General features: G+C 39.0%; 1 protein-coding gene across 2 annotated transcripts; it reads left to right on the forward strand.

The window, feature by feature from the left end:
* Positions 1-347: 347 nt before the first annotated feature.
* On the forward strand, positions 348-16871 carry tlcd4b (TLC domain containing 4b). 2 transcript variants are annotated; one of them, XM_046866345.1, is made up of 7 exons: positions 348-663; positions 3784-3936; positions 5290-5379; positions 12941-12999; positions 13083-13177; positions 13295-13368; positions 13448-16871. In XM_046866345.1, the coding sequence occupies exons 2-7, from the start codon at positions 3791-3793 to the stop codon at positions 13785-13787; spliced, it is 804 nt and encodes a 267-aa protein (XP_046722301.1). In that variant the 5' UTR covers positions 348-663; positions 3784-3790; the 3' UTR covers positions 13788-16871. The 2 variants fall into 2 exon arrangements, with proteins under 2 accessions (XP_046722301.1, XP_046722300.1); XM_046866344.1 differs by lacking the exons at positions 348-663; positions 3784-3936; positions 5290-5379 and adding an exon at positions 5390-6476.
* Positions 16872-18497: the final 1626 nt, after the last annotated feature.

Raw genomic sequence — 18497 nt, forward strand, 5'->3', positions numbered from 1 at the left:
AAAAAAAACTAAAGTGTAATAGTACTTCTACGGAACGTAAAAAATGTAAGTATGGACCTGGATGATGATCAGGTATGATTTGGGATTCGTCTCAGCTATTGTTTTTGAGCCTGGTTGTGCTTGTGCGTGGCAAGCTCTGAAACCGCATACTTCCGCCCTACACAGTGTGGCAAAAGAGTGCGCATTAGAAGCACCAAGCGTACTACTTAGTGCGGGAGTATGCGGCTTCAGCCCTAGCCTGTGTTTCAGTTCTCCTTGTATATGCAGTGGGATTGGCCTGGCGAAGGGGTGTGTGTACAGAGAGGCGGGGTGTGTGTACAGAGAGGCGGGGTGTGTGTGTTGTTAGCTCGAAACGTTTTAGCCTAAGCTGGCAATACGTTGCAGAAAAGAAGCCAGTGTGCTATCGCGACGAATACTAACTAAAAGAGAAGCTGTATATATACACATATGTATATATCATGTATTTAGGCATGAGGCATGATCGGGGTTTCGCGACTCTCTCCGGTTTGCCATGAAGGATGTTTTGTATGTGTTTGGGGGGTTTCTTTTCTTTTCTTTTCCATCTTTTAGCTGACTGGCTAGCTAAGTTTGAGGAGTGAAGAGATACAGGAGCCAGACAGGACCGAGAGCTGCTTCTGAAAGACCTATGCTGAGTGACACCAGGTAGCTAGCATTCACTATATAGCAGTACTGTTTCTCATATATCTGCTCGCCATTCGAACCGGTAACGAGACCGACTCCATCACGCTGGTTTCTTATATAAGTCGATATTATTCAAGGGAGATACGTGACAGGAATTATAGTAGATCTTTTTTTCTGATTGTGCAACATCTTTCAGCTATGCTTCTATTGTTGCTGCGGCTGTGGTTAGTGTGTCTGTGTGTGTGTCTGTGTGTGTGTGTGTGTGTGTGTGTGTGTGTGTGTGTGTGTGTGTGTGTTTGTTTTTCACTGCCAATCCAGCGCCTCACGTTTGCGCTTATCTTAGACCTACCAAACGGGATATGGAGAATGCACGAATGCACCCGTTTACAGCTTTAGAAATGTGTGTGTGTGTGTGTGTGTGTGTGTGTGTGTGTGTGTGTGTGTGTGTGTGTGTGTGTGTATATATACGCGCAGGCATAACTATCAGTGTCGCATTCCCTGGCATTTCAATTACAGTGTGCTCTGCGTAGACATGTACTGTACGTGTCCTGAAATATGCATGGAAATATCCTCAGCAGTCAGTATGCTGTGGATCACGTGACCGGCTTCATGAATCCTGAATTTCTAGTGATGAGCACGAATACAGAAAGAGCTTCATTCAAAATGGTTTTGTCCTTCCAGCCATAGAGAGATTGTGGTGTTCCACAGGTTCTGTAAGTGTGGACCTTCAGACGTGCAATGACTGCGGTAATCTTTTCCATTTCTGCGACCATTCTGCAAAACATCACATTCAAGTCCAGCAAACCATTCCCAGCATGATCGTGGTTTCTTTACATCTTTAAAGATGTGTTGTCTGTTCATAAGCCTGATTCTGCAGATTCAGGACACCGTAATGAATTCAAAGCAGAAATGCAATCAAGTGATGTAGATTGTAAAATGAACCAATTTGATACCATTCTAGCACTTTGAGCCCAGTATAGGCCCTGACTGGATCAGTGCATTCATAGGCCTTGCTATTTCTTCACTCTCTGGCCTAAGAGGTTTAAAAAAACGTCTGAAGTAATCATGATATTCTATACTGTACTTCGGGTTCTTCCTGATACCGACCCTGTTTAAAGTCATCTGCAGCTCATTGTGGTGCAGCTTGACCTTAACCATCCACTTAATATGGCATGAGAAGTCCAAAAAATAGATGGGTGTACTTGCATTCGTATCAGTGATTCGTTCGCATCATCTTTTATTTATTCTTTATTTATTAGCATATCTTGCAAAATGTAACTGTTTATATAACACAAATCAAACATTTCTACCTGCAATAATGTTGCACAAGCCCAATCTGTTGGGAGTTTTTTTTTTTTTGCTTCACTATGTAATAACCATGGTGGACTTTTGTCTTAAGGGCTGTAAGGGACAACACTGTGTCTGTTTCGTGATAAAGGAAAGAATAGCGGCGAGTCATTTGATCACTGGTCTTTCCATGCACCTTAATCAATGGCCTATTGTTAGTGCATTCTCAGCTGCATACCAGGCTAGATTAATTATTTAAACCATTTTTAGAAGAAAATGTGTTGCTCCTTGTTAATGCTGGCATTTTAATCCGATTTCGGAAAGGGAGCACATTGTTTCAATGACAGAGACTGATTATGTGGCACTTTGCAACACAGGACTTTGGCCAGTCTAAAGAACGTCCTGTGGAAATCCTGATCATTTTCTTTCTTGTCTTGTCTGATCATATTGATGGAATTAAACACTGCAATTAAACGGGGACCAATTATAAAGAAAACTGTGAATGAATAAATTCAGTCGAAGCCTTGTAGATTGGAAGACGCCTGCAAATGCAGCATGTTGGGAAATCGGACTTTTGTAGCAATGTGCATCTTATTGTTATTACAGAATTATTCTTTAGCTCAGTGCAGCGTGGTTTTTTTTGTCCCGTACGTTAATGTGCTCGAGCAGTATGGCTTTGAAGTTGAGGTAAAAGTGAATGTAAAAGACTGTGCTTGGATTTGCACACATTTGTATGTGTTTGTGTGTAACAGAGAGAGAGACAGGAAGAAATTTGAACATAAACTGAAGAAACCCCAGAGCGCACACAACCTTTGCAGAGTAAACTGAAAGACATTGACCCTTCTCTATAACAGTACACACATAGCATGTCTGTTTTTAATTTCACTTGTGCAGTATTTGTCCTTGTTTTATCTCAGGATGGGGATTATTGCAAAAACAATCATTTGTTTAACCTTTTAAAGGATTCTTAATTGCCACCTGCTTGGTTTTTTTAGTTCTTGCATGATGAAATTGTGGATACATTTCACTACGTAAAATTTTTATGTATCAGAATATGAAAAATAGCAACAAATCAGCATAGTTTGCTGTAGATGGCACTGTTAATAGTGACGCTTTTGTTATTTGACAGAGTAAATGGAAGCCATGTCTTTTGTCACATGAAATGGCACCAGATATTTGCAGTCAGCTAGTTGTTTTCTTCTCAAATCTGCATTCCTTCACTGTGTACAGACTGACGTCAAATCAGCATTTTTGCACACAGGATAACAAATATACTACTATAATATACAAATATACAAAGTAATAGCTTTTGATTAATCAACCTACAGACATATTCACTTTTTGCATCTAAAACTTTACAATTGGCTGTTTGGAAAAAAAAATATCCGTTGTTTGTAAATAACACAGTATGATTATAGGGACATCCATTTTCTTAAATTCAGTCTGTTGAACATGCTGAGGTCGGAAATGATGTCATTCCACCTGGAGAATCACCGCTTAAGTTCTGCATTGTATTTTACCTAAACTTGTTCATCTGATTTTAGAAACCTGTACCAAGTCCAGATCTCTGGACTTGCTATGAACGCAGTCCTCAAAGAAGTGTTTTTTTTTTTTTTACCTAGATACAACAACTTTTAAATAGCATTCTCAGTGCGTTCTCATCTCCCACTGCAGTAACATGTTTACTTTTTTGGCTGAACCAGTCCGAGTAGTTTTTTTGGCAAAAATGTTTGTTTTGCTGCAGTTGGATTACAGTGCAATAGAGAATGTACAGTTGTTAGAATTCAGTGATTTCAGACAATAAAACAGCTGTAAAAACACACATTTACAAGTGCTTACTATTTGTGTATGCAGGTGAGTGATGGAGGCAAGAGAGTTGTACGTGGTGGCTGGGAGCTTCATCGGGTTCCAGCTGTTCTACACCGGAGTCAGCCCATTACTGTCGTCTGCATTAACACAGGGCTATGGGAAACTCCCTCCGAACAAACTCAACGAGTGGAACTCCAGGTACAAACACACGCGTGCACACACACACACACACACACACAATGGCTCAACCCGAACATAATAGATCACATTCATCAAGATAACATCAGTACATCATTATGCTGCTCTGAATGTGTTTAAATTGAACCTGTTCGCGTTCAGTCGGTGTGCTAATCATAGTTGTTCCCATAATATGCCATGCACCATCAACTCTCAACTCTGGTTCCCTTTGTGCGCATCGCTGAACGTGTGTCACAGTCTCGCATTGATACTTTGTCTAAGGTCTAAAAGGTACACTTGTATCTCCTGAAGCACTCAAAAGATAACAATGGCAGATTTAACGCCCACAACCTGTCACTTTACACAGTTATAAGTGAAATCTGTGTATTTGGATAAGTGATCAAGGAAAAAAGCACATTACTGTTTACAAGGCAGTATGAACGCTGCATTATTTTTAACCCCCTTACTTCCGTTCTACCTAAAGAGAACGATGCAGGAGTGTTTTTTTGTGCATTGGTGTGTCCAGTTCTCTTGCGTCCAGATTTTTACACTTTTATTCTATTACAACCATCTGATCAATCATTAACTGTCTTAAGTCTAGTTCCTGCCTTAACGTATCATATGGCTGCATTGCATTCTCGAAATTTGAGTGCAATGTTCATTGTCACTGGAAACATTAGTGAGAAAGTTTGTGCACTTTTGTTGTCCCCCTACATGTGGTTTAAATCATTGGTTGCCATTGTATCCTTACCTTTTATTATTAGAGCAAACTTGAAATGGGAATTACCATATATATATATATATATATATATATATATATATATATATTCAACATTCAAACATTTTGTGTGTTTGAGGTGGAGGTTTTTGTTGAAAGCAAGATTGAATTTTTGAAAAGTGAGACCCATAAACTTCACCTAAAACCTGGACAGTATTTATGAAATGTGAGAGCATACACCTTTGCATTGAGCACACATATATCTGTGTAGTGCTTAGTAAACATTTTGATCTTCTAAACAGTTTTAAGCCACTCTCCATTACTCCTCCTAGCAGACGTGTGCAAACTCAGTCTTTTTTTAGCACAGTTGCAGCTTTCGTGACACTGTAGTGAACTGCGAAAAGCAACTGTCAAACCTACTTCTTTCATACTATGGAAGAAGGAATGCTCTCACTTTTCTCTGCTGTTATTGAAACCTTGGGTACAGCAGAGGAAAATGTAATTAGCCTTTATTTTTTTTTTAATAAACGCATGATTTCTCCAGAGTCGACACAGTGCTATTCCATACCCCCATCACTGCATTGATCAGCTATCTGATGGGATTACTAAACCTCTTTGCCTGTCTCCAAGATACTGACTTCTTATTACATCCTTAGGCTTGTGTCCACTGTCCACGCTGTGATTGTCGGGCTTTTCTGCCTTTACATCCTGTGGTTCGATGACGCCGTGAACGCAGATCCAGTCTGGTAAGAGGAAGACAAGGAGCTTAAAGGGGAATGCTGCTCATTCATCTTCACACTCTTCACACTGACCATTACCCACCAAGCATATAGTGAGAGCTTGAGACTAATTTGGCAGCGTTTGTAAACAATTTCTACCATTGAGCATTTTTTCTTTTTTTTTTTTTTTTGTGTGGAAAACTCAAATTGTTGTTAAAGATTCCAAAATTTGAATTGTCATAATAGTTTATTGCTCATTTACCAACTGTAAAGATTCCTAAAGTTTGAATAGATCATAGTTTTCTATGGACTATTCAGTGAGACAGGTTCCCCTTTACATGAATAGGCGTGCTTCCACTGAGATTTGGGATTCTTTTTAAGGAACAGATTTTAAGCTATAATCATTGAGAACTGCATAGAAATGTGAGGACACAACAACGAGGAACGATTAAAGCAGACTGCAAATTGTGCTCAATATCATTCCTAGTGGCAGCGGCAAGTGTCTACAGGTGTCGTTTAGAGAAAAGAATGTGAATGAGAATAGTGTCAAAAGCAGTGTAAGGAATATAATTGATTTACATTGGATTTTCTGTAATTGAAACTATACATTACCAAGTATTTTACTTGCAGCTGTACATTAAAGTTTTTTTTGCTGTTAGTTGAACAAATTGAACAAAACCCCATATGTTGATCCAACTAAAGAGAGCACAGGTAAAGCATAGCTAACAATATAGAGATGACTAGTAGCCTAAATTCATGAATCTGCACACCTGCTTGTTTTGTGGCCACTATTAATCTAAAATGTATCTATTTAAAATAAACTATGACCCAAGAACTATAGGTGCTGGCTCCTCAGGTGAAAATACATCTAAAATCCTTTTGTTCCTGAAAAAGGTTCTTGCAGTGAAAATGCGCCTAAATGGGTATTTCAGAGTGCTCCGGCATTGTGAGGCTGTAGTTATGGAGGTGTGTCTTAACCTCTCTAAGCACAGTATGGCTCTCTCATATTTGTTTGTCCTGTTGTCTTTCTCTCTGTTTCTGTTCTTCTGTTCCTTTCTGTTTCTGTTCTTTTTTTGCCTGCTGCCTGTCTGGTCTGCATCTTTGCATCCTGAGAGAGAAGAATGGTAATGTCTCCGTTGTGGACTCCCTCTTTTCCCCAATCTCTCTGTGTCCCTTCCTGTCCCCCCCCCCTTCCAGCTTATCTACCTTCTTTATTAACCGTCTGTCCATGTCTGTTTATCCTTCTGATCTTGCTGCTTCTCTGGATTACTCTCCCATATGGTTCTTCCTCCACCTCTGTCATCTTGCTGTCTCTCTTGACTGGTCTCTCAACTTTCACTCTGTCTTCCTCTGAATCAGAGAGCTCTTAGTTCTGCAAACAACGTGCCTTTTCACAGCACACAACAGCCTCCCCATTTCTCTTTCTCTGGCTCTCGCTCTTTCTCAGATGCCAGACTCTCTTTCTCACTCCCTCTCTCGCACTCATGTCACGTGACACCCCCTTTTGTCCTCCGCCACTCTTTGTCTCATTGTGCCTAAGAGCTGCCTCAGCCAGTAAATGCTGATGAGGCAAAAAATGAGAGACAGAAGGAAGTAGGGAGGCTGCAGTCAAACCCCTAACATCACCACCACCACACCTTCAGTAGAGAAGTAGAGCTTGCTTTGTTTAAAAAAAAAGATTTTTCTTTTTTTTTTTTTAATACATTTATATGCACGTGCACGTTGCTTTCTAACAGATGTCTCTGCACGTCTGTGCTTTTGTCTTGACGTTTCTTCTTCTGTGTCTGATTCTATGAAGTTCTGAAGTGCGTTTTTTCCCCTTTTGAACAAGGTTTCCTTCACAACCCCACACCTTCCTGTCTCTTGAGATTTTCCTCCTATCTTTTCTCTTTTGTCTTTGTGAACACAATCCTGTGAATACATGTCACATCACTGGCTAATGAAAGACAGCATGTATTCACTCAGTCAGCAGTAGACATGATTTCATACCGCACTTTTCTGTTTGTATTTCAGTACAGTTTTATTGCAAAAGACTAGTGTTTAGCTTTTTGTAGTGAATATTATATTGCATTCAACTCCATAAGTATTAGTGCCTTTACACTTTTTCGCAGTTGCTTTGGAGCATTTCTCGAATCATCCTTGATATTTGCAAACCAGTAAGTGCAGTCAAAACAATTTGTACAAACAGCACAATACATTAGATTTCAAAAGCTTGAACGTTGCTCAAAATCTTCAGTTTATCTCTCAAAATTAAGTATTTGTGTCAATGAGCATATCATTCCCATTAGAATAAAAAGTCCCTTTGTCCTTGTTCACACACATAATGTTTAGTCATGTTGTCAGCATGACGGTGCACAATTTCAGTATTTCCTGATATAAACTGTGGTTTGAATTACAATGATTGAAAATGCACAAGGCTGAATTTCTGCTGTTTGGCCTCTGAATTTCAGCAGCACAAATGTATTTATTAGATTGCATATTTGATTTATATTGAGTGCAATAGACCGAACAGGATTCACACTTTTACTGTACTGTATTAGTGTCCGTTCATTTCTTGTCCATTTTCAGAAATTGTAAATCTGTGTTTTGTTGCCAAATAAAGGTTCAAAGGATTTACCTTTGACCTGTTTTAGAGAAACGGTTGATCATTGGTTGATCTGATTCCGTTCACTCGCTTCATTAGTGACATTCAAGATTCATCTGCACGATTCATCAATTCGGAACACACGCACACAAAAAATAGTTTAATAGACATTTAAGCTTCACAGATTCTGACAACTGGTTTAACCATTTTGCATTCAATGACTTATATAATGAACTGATGCCGAGATGTTTTGGGGGTAAACTGTTCAGGTGAAACCAGTATAATATTTTCTGATCAACATGACAAAAACAACTGATAATGTAGAAAACAGTAGACACTTGTACACAATCGATTAATGTACAAAAGCATTCGCAATTCGATCAAAGCAACAATTTATGCTTTTATGGTGTGCACAAGTGACTCAATGATGTGGAGGTTGATCATCATTTCTGATCTGAGAAACGCTCCAAAGCAGCGGAGAAAAACTGTAAGAAACTGAGTCGCTATAATTCATGCAAAGTGAGAGATTTCTGTATATACACTTGTACTTATTAGTTCTGTATTACGTTTCCGGGTGAACATTTCTTTCTTGAAAATGCTGACAGTTAATATTTAGTAGAGTGATTCGCTTGAGTGATGCATGTATCCACTTCCTGGAAAATGTTCAGGTCTGACAGACTTTTTAATATAGTGCTGATTGTATTGAATGATGCATTGCTTTTAAAATGTATATATTTGTTGCATAACAGCAACAAAGCTCTATGGTTTTTCCTAGCATTAAAGGGGGGTAAAATGTATACAACCACATATACTCTATATGGCCAAAATTTGTTGGCTTTTCAGTGCTTTTGCTCATACCCATATTTTTGTATTTCCCAGGTCATCTTTATATGCTTTAGCATTACATTTTTTTTTACTGGAACTACAAGGCCCAGGCCTGTTCCACCATTACAGTGCTCCTGTGCACAAAGCAAGCCCTATGAAGACACCGTTCGCCAAGGCTGGTGTGTGTGAACATGAACGTCCTGCAAAGATCCCTGATCTCAACCCATCTTTGGAATGAACTGGAATGCTAAATATGCCCCAGGCTTTCTCACCTAATGTCAGTGCCTGACCCCATTAATGCTCATGTAGCTGAATGAGCACAAACAGCTACGTTTCAAAATCTAGTGAAAAACATTCCATGAACAGTGAAGGTTGAGGGCAAAGGAGGATTAATGACTGTGGAATGAGAATGTGTTGGATATAAAGTGTATATTTTCTTGGGAAAAGGCAAATTTAGGGATTGCTAAAGAGACTAAAAGAAGAAAAAAATGTCCCTCACTCCTTTCATTTATTTCGATCCAGCCAGTCAATTTTATTTTAGCAGTAACTATAATTTACAAAAATATAAGAAGATTTTCGTGAAGATCTTTGTTTGCTTGTTTGTTTATTATTATTATTATTATTAACGACTTTCTCATTTTTGTGAATGTGCAGTTAATTAAAAAAAGAAATCAATGCCCTGTACAAAACTAGTAATAGGATTACAAGGCCAGTTACTGTGTGAAGCTCTTTATCATATCTGTCGCAACACAGTGATAGAAACCGTCAGATAACGCCAACGAACATTTGACTTCTGTCAAAGTTCAGTAGCATGTGACAACGCATCCTCATCTCAGATTAGCCAAAGCTGGTCGGTCTACTTACATTTGGCACCATAGAAAATGAAAACTCCACGTTCCATCTCCTGCTTTGTGTAGCAGCGGGACTATTTTGTGCAGGAGGCACCATGGTGAAGTCCTGCTGTGTTCCACATTGTAAGGAGGATTTTAAAGTTTTTCCATCAGTCAGTTTGTAACCCTCAAGTACACTAAGTTTAAAGTAGGAATGTTGGGTTTAGGTAAGTGTCTAGAGCACCACATTATTTCAGGATTTAAAAAAAGATTTCTCCACATTCTTATGGCCTGATTACAAGTTTGTGCATTTGTCTGTAGTTTGAAGCAAATCAAGTCATACTGGTTTAGTATGGAAGTCTAAACCGTGTTACCAGAATCTATACAAGATGACACATGGGTGTAGAGTTATTTTAATTACACTAGATTTAAAATACAATGGTTTAAATTGTTTAACATGTAGACGGCTCAGAGATTTTGGTGTCCCATAGCGAGCTGGAAGTGGTACATGAAATTCCCAGAGAGTTACAAGATTCACAAATACAGAAATACACATTCGCTTACATGAGCATGAAGCTGGCTTGGGAGGAAGAGCATGCTTTAACATGCTGATGTAATGATAATGTGTGTAAGCAAAACGACCTCGGATACGTCCAAATAGACTTTAGGACTTTTGAACATGGTACACCATTGTAAATTAGGTAGGTGAAAGATACAGCTTTTTCTAAGTCTGAAATACTACTAACCAAGCAGACATGGAGTTATTGTTTATTGTACTATGAAATCAAATTTAATTTAATGCTATAATATGCTGTGCTATAATATTTATTTAGATTGACACAGGGTGCTGCAGCTCCAGTATGTCTGATATTGGTTGCTGACAGAACTGGATAATTAGGATGTGTGTTAGTCTCAGTGACAGAAGAATTTATAGAATCTTTTGTCATTGTTGTCGTTACAAAGGCGGAAACTTGATTCGGGTGTGTCCTTGACAAACATCAGATTAAATTTGAGTGTACATGCATAGAAAGAAAAAAGGAGAGATGCCTTTAGACGTTAATATGTTGAAGTAAATTGATTTGAGATTTTGGGTAAAAACCTTTGTGTTTCCATCTGGGAGAGAATGAGATTTTGAGCGAGAGCAGACCAGATATGGATTTAGAGAAGCACAGACAGAAAGAGTTTCTCTTTTTCACTGGGTCAAAAAGGTCAGTGAAGGTGACATTTGGATCATCCACAGGTGTAAGTGAACCTGGCATTCATTCTGGTGTCTGGTTTCACACACAGCCTTATCTACTGGACACCTGCCACTTACTGTATATCGACTACAGAGTCATTTTACTATCAAGAATGCACGTTACAGGCTATACACAAGAGTCCCAGCATGCAAAAACAAACCAAGGAGCAAGGCAGTACTTATACAGTAAAGTGCAATCCAAAGTGATTTTGATATGGAAAGGCAATAGCAGGCTTTATACAAGGTGAAAAAAAATTATTTAAGAAATAATCTAATAATTGTCACAGTACAATAGACTTTTTCCGTACTTAAAATATTCAATTATTTATTTGATCTCAAATCACAGTCAGGCTGACGCATGTTTCACTTAATACTACACCTACACACTTTCAATAGCAATGTGTGTGTCAGGCACAACTGGGTGCTCCAGTAACAGCAGAGCAGAAACAGACAGATGGTATATGGGGGAGTATTTATGGTGGTCAGGTGGATTTTTTTGACATGATGCATTTGTATTGACCAGTAAAACTGCAGGAGCGGCAGCGTATCTGCACATAGAAACAGCAAATAATTTTGGATTTTTGTACTTTGTGTACATATGGCTTGTAGAAACTTTATACGGTACCATAAATGTATTAATATTTTTTAATATTAATGTTATTGATTATAGTCCTCATTCGCACCTGCATACAGCTTGCTCTTTTTCGTTAACAACTCTAAAGAAATGTTGCTATATGACAAATATCCTGTAAGCCAGTGTCCCACTGATTTTCTTGTCTTACGAGATGTTGCGCAATCATCGCAGGCATCGAATGCCCGTAGGTTTTATATGGAATTAAGACAGTAACCAACAGATTAACTGATTAGACTTTGGAATGGATCCAAACGAATATCTGAAATGCTTTTTCTTTTATGAGTTCCTTCCCGGTTGAATTGTATTTTAAGAGCATTTCTGGCATACAAATTTAGTACACTAGGATGGACTAAGCCTGGCGTCTCGAGCTATGCCATTGGCATTGAGCTCTGTGCATTTGTTTCAGCAAATACTATAAATTAAATCTTAGTTCACAGCGATATGTACGCTGCAAAAGCAGTTATTGTCCCTGCAGTATACAGAGCCTGTTCTGTTGTAAGGTATTGCATTAATTGGGAAAAGGAAAGCAAAATTGTGGGTTGTATCGTGTCTGTACGTCAGAAATGCATGTGCATCACAGTGGACCTCGTTTCCGTATTCATGGGTTGAGATGAGGTTCCCTTTTCCAATTCACAAATTGTTTAGGTCCTTTTTTTGGTGACTTTTAAGATTGAGCAAACCAGATCATTGATATGCATTAGTTCTACTTTGTGTGCACATGGAAATCACAATTACTGAATTAAACACAGTTGAGAAACAACACAAGATGAGTTGTTAAACCTGAAACTAGACGACTGTCTCCCCACTGCCTATTACACAGCCTACTATTAGTATAAGTCAAGAGTGGTAGCTTTTCTGCCTAATTAATGTTATTATATGTTAGTTATTTCTGAAGAACAACTTTATGGAATATATGTATTTTTTCTTTAGTTTTGTTTTAGTGGGAATCTTAGAGAGAAAAACACGTGTGGTAAATCCTTTCTCTGAAAGACATTCAAATCAGCTCAGGTATTACATCATCTGGTGTTTTTTTTTCCTAGAGAGTTTCGTGGGCGAGTTCTAACGCAAAGAGCAGCTGGCAGGCCAGGCACAATACACTCGCACACCCTGCCTTGTCTAGTAAAGGGCTGTCAACAAGCTGCTTGAGCTGGAAGGGAGCTCAGAAAACACACCAGTAGCTAGTCATGTGCAGCCTAATGCTTGTCATTTTTTGATATATGTGATTAGGGATTAAGTTTTGCTTTCTTTTATGTACATTCTGTATACGTTCTCCTGGTGATTTGCAAGTACATTTTGTCAGTTCAAAGACAAAGTAATACTAAAAAAAATAAAGAAACCAGACTGATATAGTTTTGTCTTGAAGTATGTTTTAATATAATTTTATATGTGCTATTGAAGCTGATGCATTTGTATTAATTGTCAAATTCCACCTTAACTCAGTATTGTTTCTTTTTGCTCTCTTCTGTTTTTCTTTGTAGGGGAGATCCCAATTTGGTGAAGCTCAATGTCGCTATTACGTGTGGCTACCTGCTTTACGGTAAGCGTTTCACTCAGGCTTTACCATTATATAGCCAGAAATAAATTCTGTCTGCTGATCTCCACACCTCTTCCATCTCTTAGACCTTCTGCTGCTAGCCTGCAACTGGAGCACCATGGGAGACAGCTTTTTTGTCTGCCACCACTTGGCGGCACTCTATGCATATGGATATGTTCTGGTATGCATAGTCATTCAGTATGGAATGCCAAAAAGCTGATGTGCTCAGTGTTCATTTAGACCTTTTAGCATTTTTAAGTCTAGTCTAAAATTTTTGCATTGTGGTCCAACTTTCTAGACACGTGGGGTGCTACCGTATTTTGCAAACTTCCGCCTTATTTCGGAATTATCAACACCATTTGTGAACCAAAGGTAAGAAATTCTCTAGAATTAGCTGCGTTGAAAAATACAAATATCTTCTGTTCCTAATTTATAACTATTTTCTCTCCAGGTGGTTCTTTGAGTCGCTGGCTTACCCTCGATCTCACAGGCTGGTGGTGGCTAACGGTGTGGCCATGGCCATTGCCTTCTTCCTGGTGCGCATCGCTGTGATGCCGCCGTACTGGGTCAAAGTGTTTGCCACTTTCGGTACACCCGCTTTCGAGAGGCTCGGCCTGGGCGCGCAGGTGGCCTGGATCGTCTCCTGCATTTGTCTGGATGTGCTAAACGTCGTATGGATGTACAAAATCGCCCGTGGCTGCTACAGGGTTATCACTGGAACGAGTGGCAAGAAAAAGGTTGACAAGGCGAGCGCCGATGAGTTCAATCATGTCAACAATCATATGGATTGAACAACGCAGGCCATAAGCAGGGGACTGAATCGAAAAGTGGCATACTGAACCACGGTTTTAGATTTTAGTCTTCCCTGCCAGACCAGAAACATGCTGCTTATTTGTGAGCTTGCTCTACAATGGAGAGAGAAAGAGAGTGTGTGGATTGTGTTTTCTGTTGCCTGGGTTGAAGATCATTAAGAGGCACTGTGGGAATGAACATCAACAAGCATCCAGTATAGACCTCTATTGCTTCAGCCACAAGTGCCTCAAAACCCAAGGACCAGAAATGGAACATAGAGATACTTTGAATTATGAATGCTACCTTGTATAGATTTACTTGTCAATTGTCTGACAGATGTACCACCTCGTGGGGTCTTCCCTGTTTTTAGACACAGTGAGCATTCACTCAAACACACCACTGTGCCTCTTACTTACAGGTCTTGGAGCCTTTTACTTCGAAACTATCTCTGATAAATAATTTTTTTTTTTGAATGCCCAACTTTTAGTGTCTAGCCCATTATATATCTCTCTCTCTCTTTTTTTTTTTAAACACTAAAAGCTTACAGCTTCTCTTAATGCCACACCAGGTTTGTCAATTTCAGCCACCACTGTATCCTCAGATCTAATCCATCCATTCAAAATCTCATCTCTACCTCTCTTTCTTGGCAACAAGGCTCTTATTACTGACTGAAATAGACGCAGCAAGAACTCCAATCCTGATATGTCATAATCTGATAGATTCCCTGCACCTAGTATGCTTGGTATACTGTCCATGCCTCCCTGGGAACCTTTCACAAACCATTGTGGCTCTGGCACTGTGTTTTCACTTAATGGGGTGTGAAAAATGAAATAAGAGGTCCTGCAGGTGCCTTCTCCGATGCCAGCGGAATGCTCATTTTCACCGTCACCTCATTCAGGCAGTGTCATGCTTTCATAAAGCCTGTATACGCATGCATTAGGTGCTTACTTAAGCTTGATTTTCAGCCCAGTGCTGTTTATCATTTTTTTCCTTCTGCTTCAGGCAATCTTGTCATTCTTGGCTGAAAACCCCTCAGCATTACTTTTTTTCCCCCCTGGATTGATCTCACTAGATGATATTTTTCGAATATCAAACTTGGTGAGAGTTTTGTCATTTCTCATGGTGCTCCCATTTACCAGCCAGTGCATCTAATTGGTACATCCGTTTCAGCTGGCTGAGCTGATGGCTCTAGCATGTACAAGCTGACGTGTCTTTTATTCAGAATGTATTCAGTCTGGATGTACATACAATTTTTATTTCCAACGTGTATATGCTGATAGAGCCGTTTTAACCCACCAAGTCCATGTTTGACTTAAGCACAAAAAAAAAAAAATGCTGGACGTTTAAGTTCGGCACCGAGTGTATGAAAATTGTATCAATCCTAAAGTCATATTTGCTGAAATCATGATTACTGATGATCATGATGAATTACTATTAAGTAATGCTCAAATGTGGGACTGTTGGGTCCAGCAACAGTTTTACCTGCTTTTAAACATCTCTTAAGCGTGGTAATTTACTGGCAAGTTGAATCAGACGCTTTTCAGCAGGGGAAACTGTGCAGAATTGTGACCCTTCAAGCCTGCACTTGTGCAGCTTTCACTAACAGTGTGGACCGTTCGAGTCCAACAATGCATAAACATGGCAATACATTTGCTTCCTATTAGAAATATTAAGATCTGTTTGAACACCAAGCATGACTGCTACTTTTCCTGTGAATTTGGAAGCGACACATTACTTAGTTGAGTACCTTCGTAAAAATTCATTCTGTTTGAGCGAATTTATACCGAGTTATGAATACGGGGTTCCTGTTTGTCTTATTAATTGATGCAGTGCTTTCTTTCCTTTGTATTACAAGATAATATAACCCGAATGAGAGTCAGTATTTTGCCTTGGAAAAAAAAAGCATGTATGGCTCCCAAATGTTTGGAATTATATATAATTATGCACTCAGAAATATTGCCAGAACATCCTGTGGGGTCATGAGAGGGTTTCATTGCCTTGCATTACCTCTGTCAGAGTCTTTTCCAGACCTTCAGTACTTAAAGCTGTGACTAGAATCGGTACAATTATTATACCTTGTTTTGAGCTGTGAGAGCAAATGTTTTTTTTCCTTTTTTTTTTTTTCTCTCGACATAAACTGTGGGGCAATGGTTCGGTTCGACCAGCGGTACAGAGGGCAAGCGATGCTATTTTGCACGCTGCGATGTGTAGCATCTGTAGGATTTCTCTTGAAAGCACCTGTGTGGGGTTGCTCGGAACGAAGAGCAAGTTTGTCCGCGTTTGACTGGAAATCACTACTGGAGATTGTGTACATTTCTGTACAAGTGTAGACAATGCATTAATGAAACGGAAAACCTTATAGTATTTGGATGATAGTGTTTTAAGTTGTTATTTGCACAAGGCATGCGTTTCAGTTATGGGGGAGAGATTTATGTTCATGTTTCTCAATCACCTATTGTTGGGACAAAATCTAACTTTGCCATCTCCTAGATTTAAATGGTACACCTGGTACAGCTAGCCTTCAGTAGCTGTAAATTTAGCACAGGGCATTAGTATTAGTATCTCTTTTTTTTTTTTTTTTTTACTTTTTTGCATCTTAAGAAAGAAAACTCAATGAAATGTTGTCATGCTGCATGCATAAAATATAAAAATAATTATTCTCGATTATCTTGAGTTTCTCTCAGTGATTTTCACGTTGTGCAATTGTTTTCATGGCCAGGCACATCCAGAGTAATCAGATTATATATGGAATGTGGAAGAAAAGTAATTGTATTTCTGGTGGAATAAAAATCTCAAGACTTAAGCCAGCAATAATAAATAATGAAAATGAATGAGTAAAAGTATAAAAAGAATAATAATGATTGTACTTCATTTAGCATTTAACTCCCTTTTATCGTCTTTTATTGTAACATGTATATTTCCCATTTGTTTTGAGCAGGATTTTTAACATGAAAGTGTAAATTATACTGGACACTGCAAGCCTCTGTCTCCAAACTCAAACAGCATGACTACAACATGACGGCGGTCGTGTCTTACTTGAAAGTGTCGCTTTTCAATAAATCCCAGGGCATTGAAAACTCAAAGTGTTTCCATTTTATTTTGTCTTCGGTTTACATCCATGTTAATGCGACATGATCATGTGGGTCGTCTGTACAACCGTACAAGCAGCGGCTAAAACGCTTTGGAATTAAATGCAGCGGAAGAGCACTTTACTCTCATCAAACATCTGTATACATTTTTTCACACTGTATTTATCAGTGTAATGTCTGTCACTGTTATATAAAGCCTTACAATTTCTCTTTGACTCTTATAGAGCTCTTATTGGCTCTATAAGTACCTATTTCCATATTAAAAGTGATTTAGCAGCACAAGGGTCATACGCAAAAGCTGGTTGTTGAAACTGTCGTTTAAAAAAAAATTATTTGATTGAATAGACTATTTTTCAGTGATGCTGATTCAGAATGAGCATTTGGTTGATGACCAAACTGCATCGGGGGGGAACTCTTCGCCGCTTGCAGTGTGATGTAATGCTAACGATTGTCAGTCTGATTTCCTTCAGCACTTGCAAGGATTCACACCAATGATGTTGAGTCCAACTACTCTGTAGCCTATTTAGGACAAATGCATTATCCTTTGTTTATAAGTGTCCTTGCACAGCATGTTAACCAATGAATCAAAAGAAGACAATAATGTGATGAACAGATACAGAATAAACCTTGAGATTCTGGTGACATCATGCTTTGAGTCCCACCCAAAAGGACAACCCCTTGAAAGTTGCGTCTTAAACGTTGGCTGTGGACTTTACCCACGCTTTAAAATTCCTTAACATTCTTACCATAAGAAAGCTTTTATACAGTCAGCTGCCTGTAAAATGAGAAGCCAAACTGGCAACATGAAGACTTTTGGGCTGAACGAGAAGAATGCTAAAGGCAGAAATAGAGCAGTAGAGAAAAAAGGAGTAGGGGAGGAATAGGTAGAGGTGGAGGAGAGGCATGTGTGAGGTAGTGAAGCAGGCCCTGATTGAATCCAGTCCTGCATGCACAGTCCTGGTCAATGGGGCTGGGTCAGAGTCTGCACAGCTTTTACCAAACATGGTCACATACTGTATCACATTCTCAATGAAAATCAGGCCTGCCAAGCACACACACACCGACATACATTTATACACACAGCTCTGTGAAAACCTTCACATCAAGGATCTCATTATACTTTTTCAGTTACAACTGTTCCAAAAATCTGTACACATACTGAAGTTGGTAGCTGCTTACGTAAACACTACGTCGTAGTTTTCATAACAGCGCTTTGCCTGTAAAATCTCATAAGTTAAGCTTTTGAGAGACCGATTTGACGATGACATCAATCGAGGTCTTGACTATTGAAGATGCAGTGACTGATTAAGCAACGGATCAGTTAGATCTGTGCAGTGCATGAGAGTGCTAACACTGTTCCATGCACTGCATCTATTATATCACTCAAATCAACTGTAAGTCATAGTGGGGGGGACATTTTATTTTATATTTTCTCTGATGATAACTAGATAGGTAATAGCAGAATATTTTCCACAATCGGTTCTCGATTCGCATGCGGTACCGATTTAATTAAAACGATTATTTTTTCCTTTTAGTCATAGTGAGAGTCCAAATGCTGTTTAGAAAATCATTTTCCATTCAGTTTTGTCCTGAATCTTAAATGTTGTTGCAGCATACACT

This window comes from Silurus meridionalis, chromosome 14 (assembly GCF_014805685.1).
Source record: "Silurus meridionalis isolate SWU-2019-XX chromosome 14, ASM1480568v1, whole genome shotgun sequence".
Taxonomy (NCBI): Eukaryota; Metazoa; Chordata; class Actinopteri; order Siluriformes; family Siluridae; genus Silurus; species Silurus meridionalis.

Excerpts from the sequence above, each read along its gene's own strand:
- tlcd4b (XM_046866344.1), top strand. The coding sequence starts at position 6,154 with ATGTATCTATTTAAAATAAACTATGACCCAAGAACTATAGGTGCTGGC. Across the intron at positions 6,477-12,940 it reads CATCCTGAGAGAGAAGAATG|GGGAGATCCCAATTTGGTGA; the intron begins GTAATGTCTCCG and ends TTTTCTTTGTAG. Across the intron at positions 13,000-13,082 it reads GTGTGGCTACCTGCTTTACG|ACCTTCTGCTGCTAGCCTGC; the intron begins GTAAGCGTTTCA and ends TCCATCTCTTAG.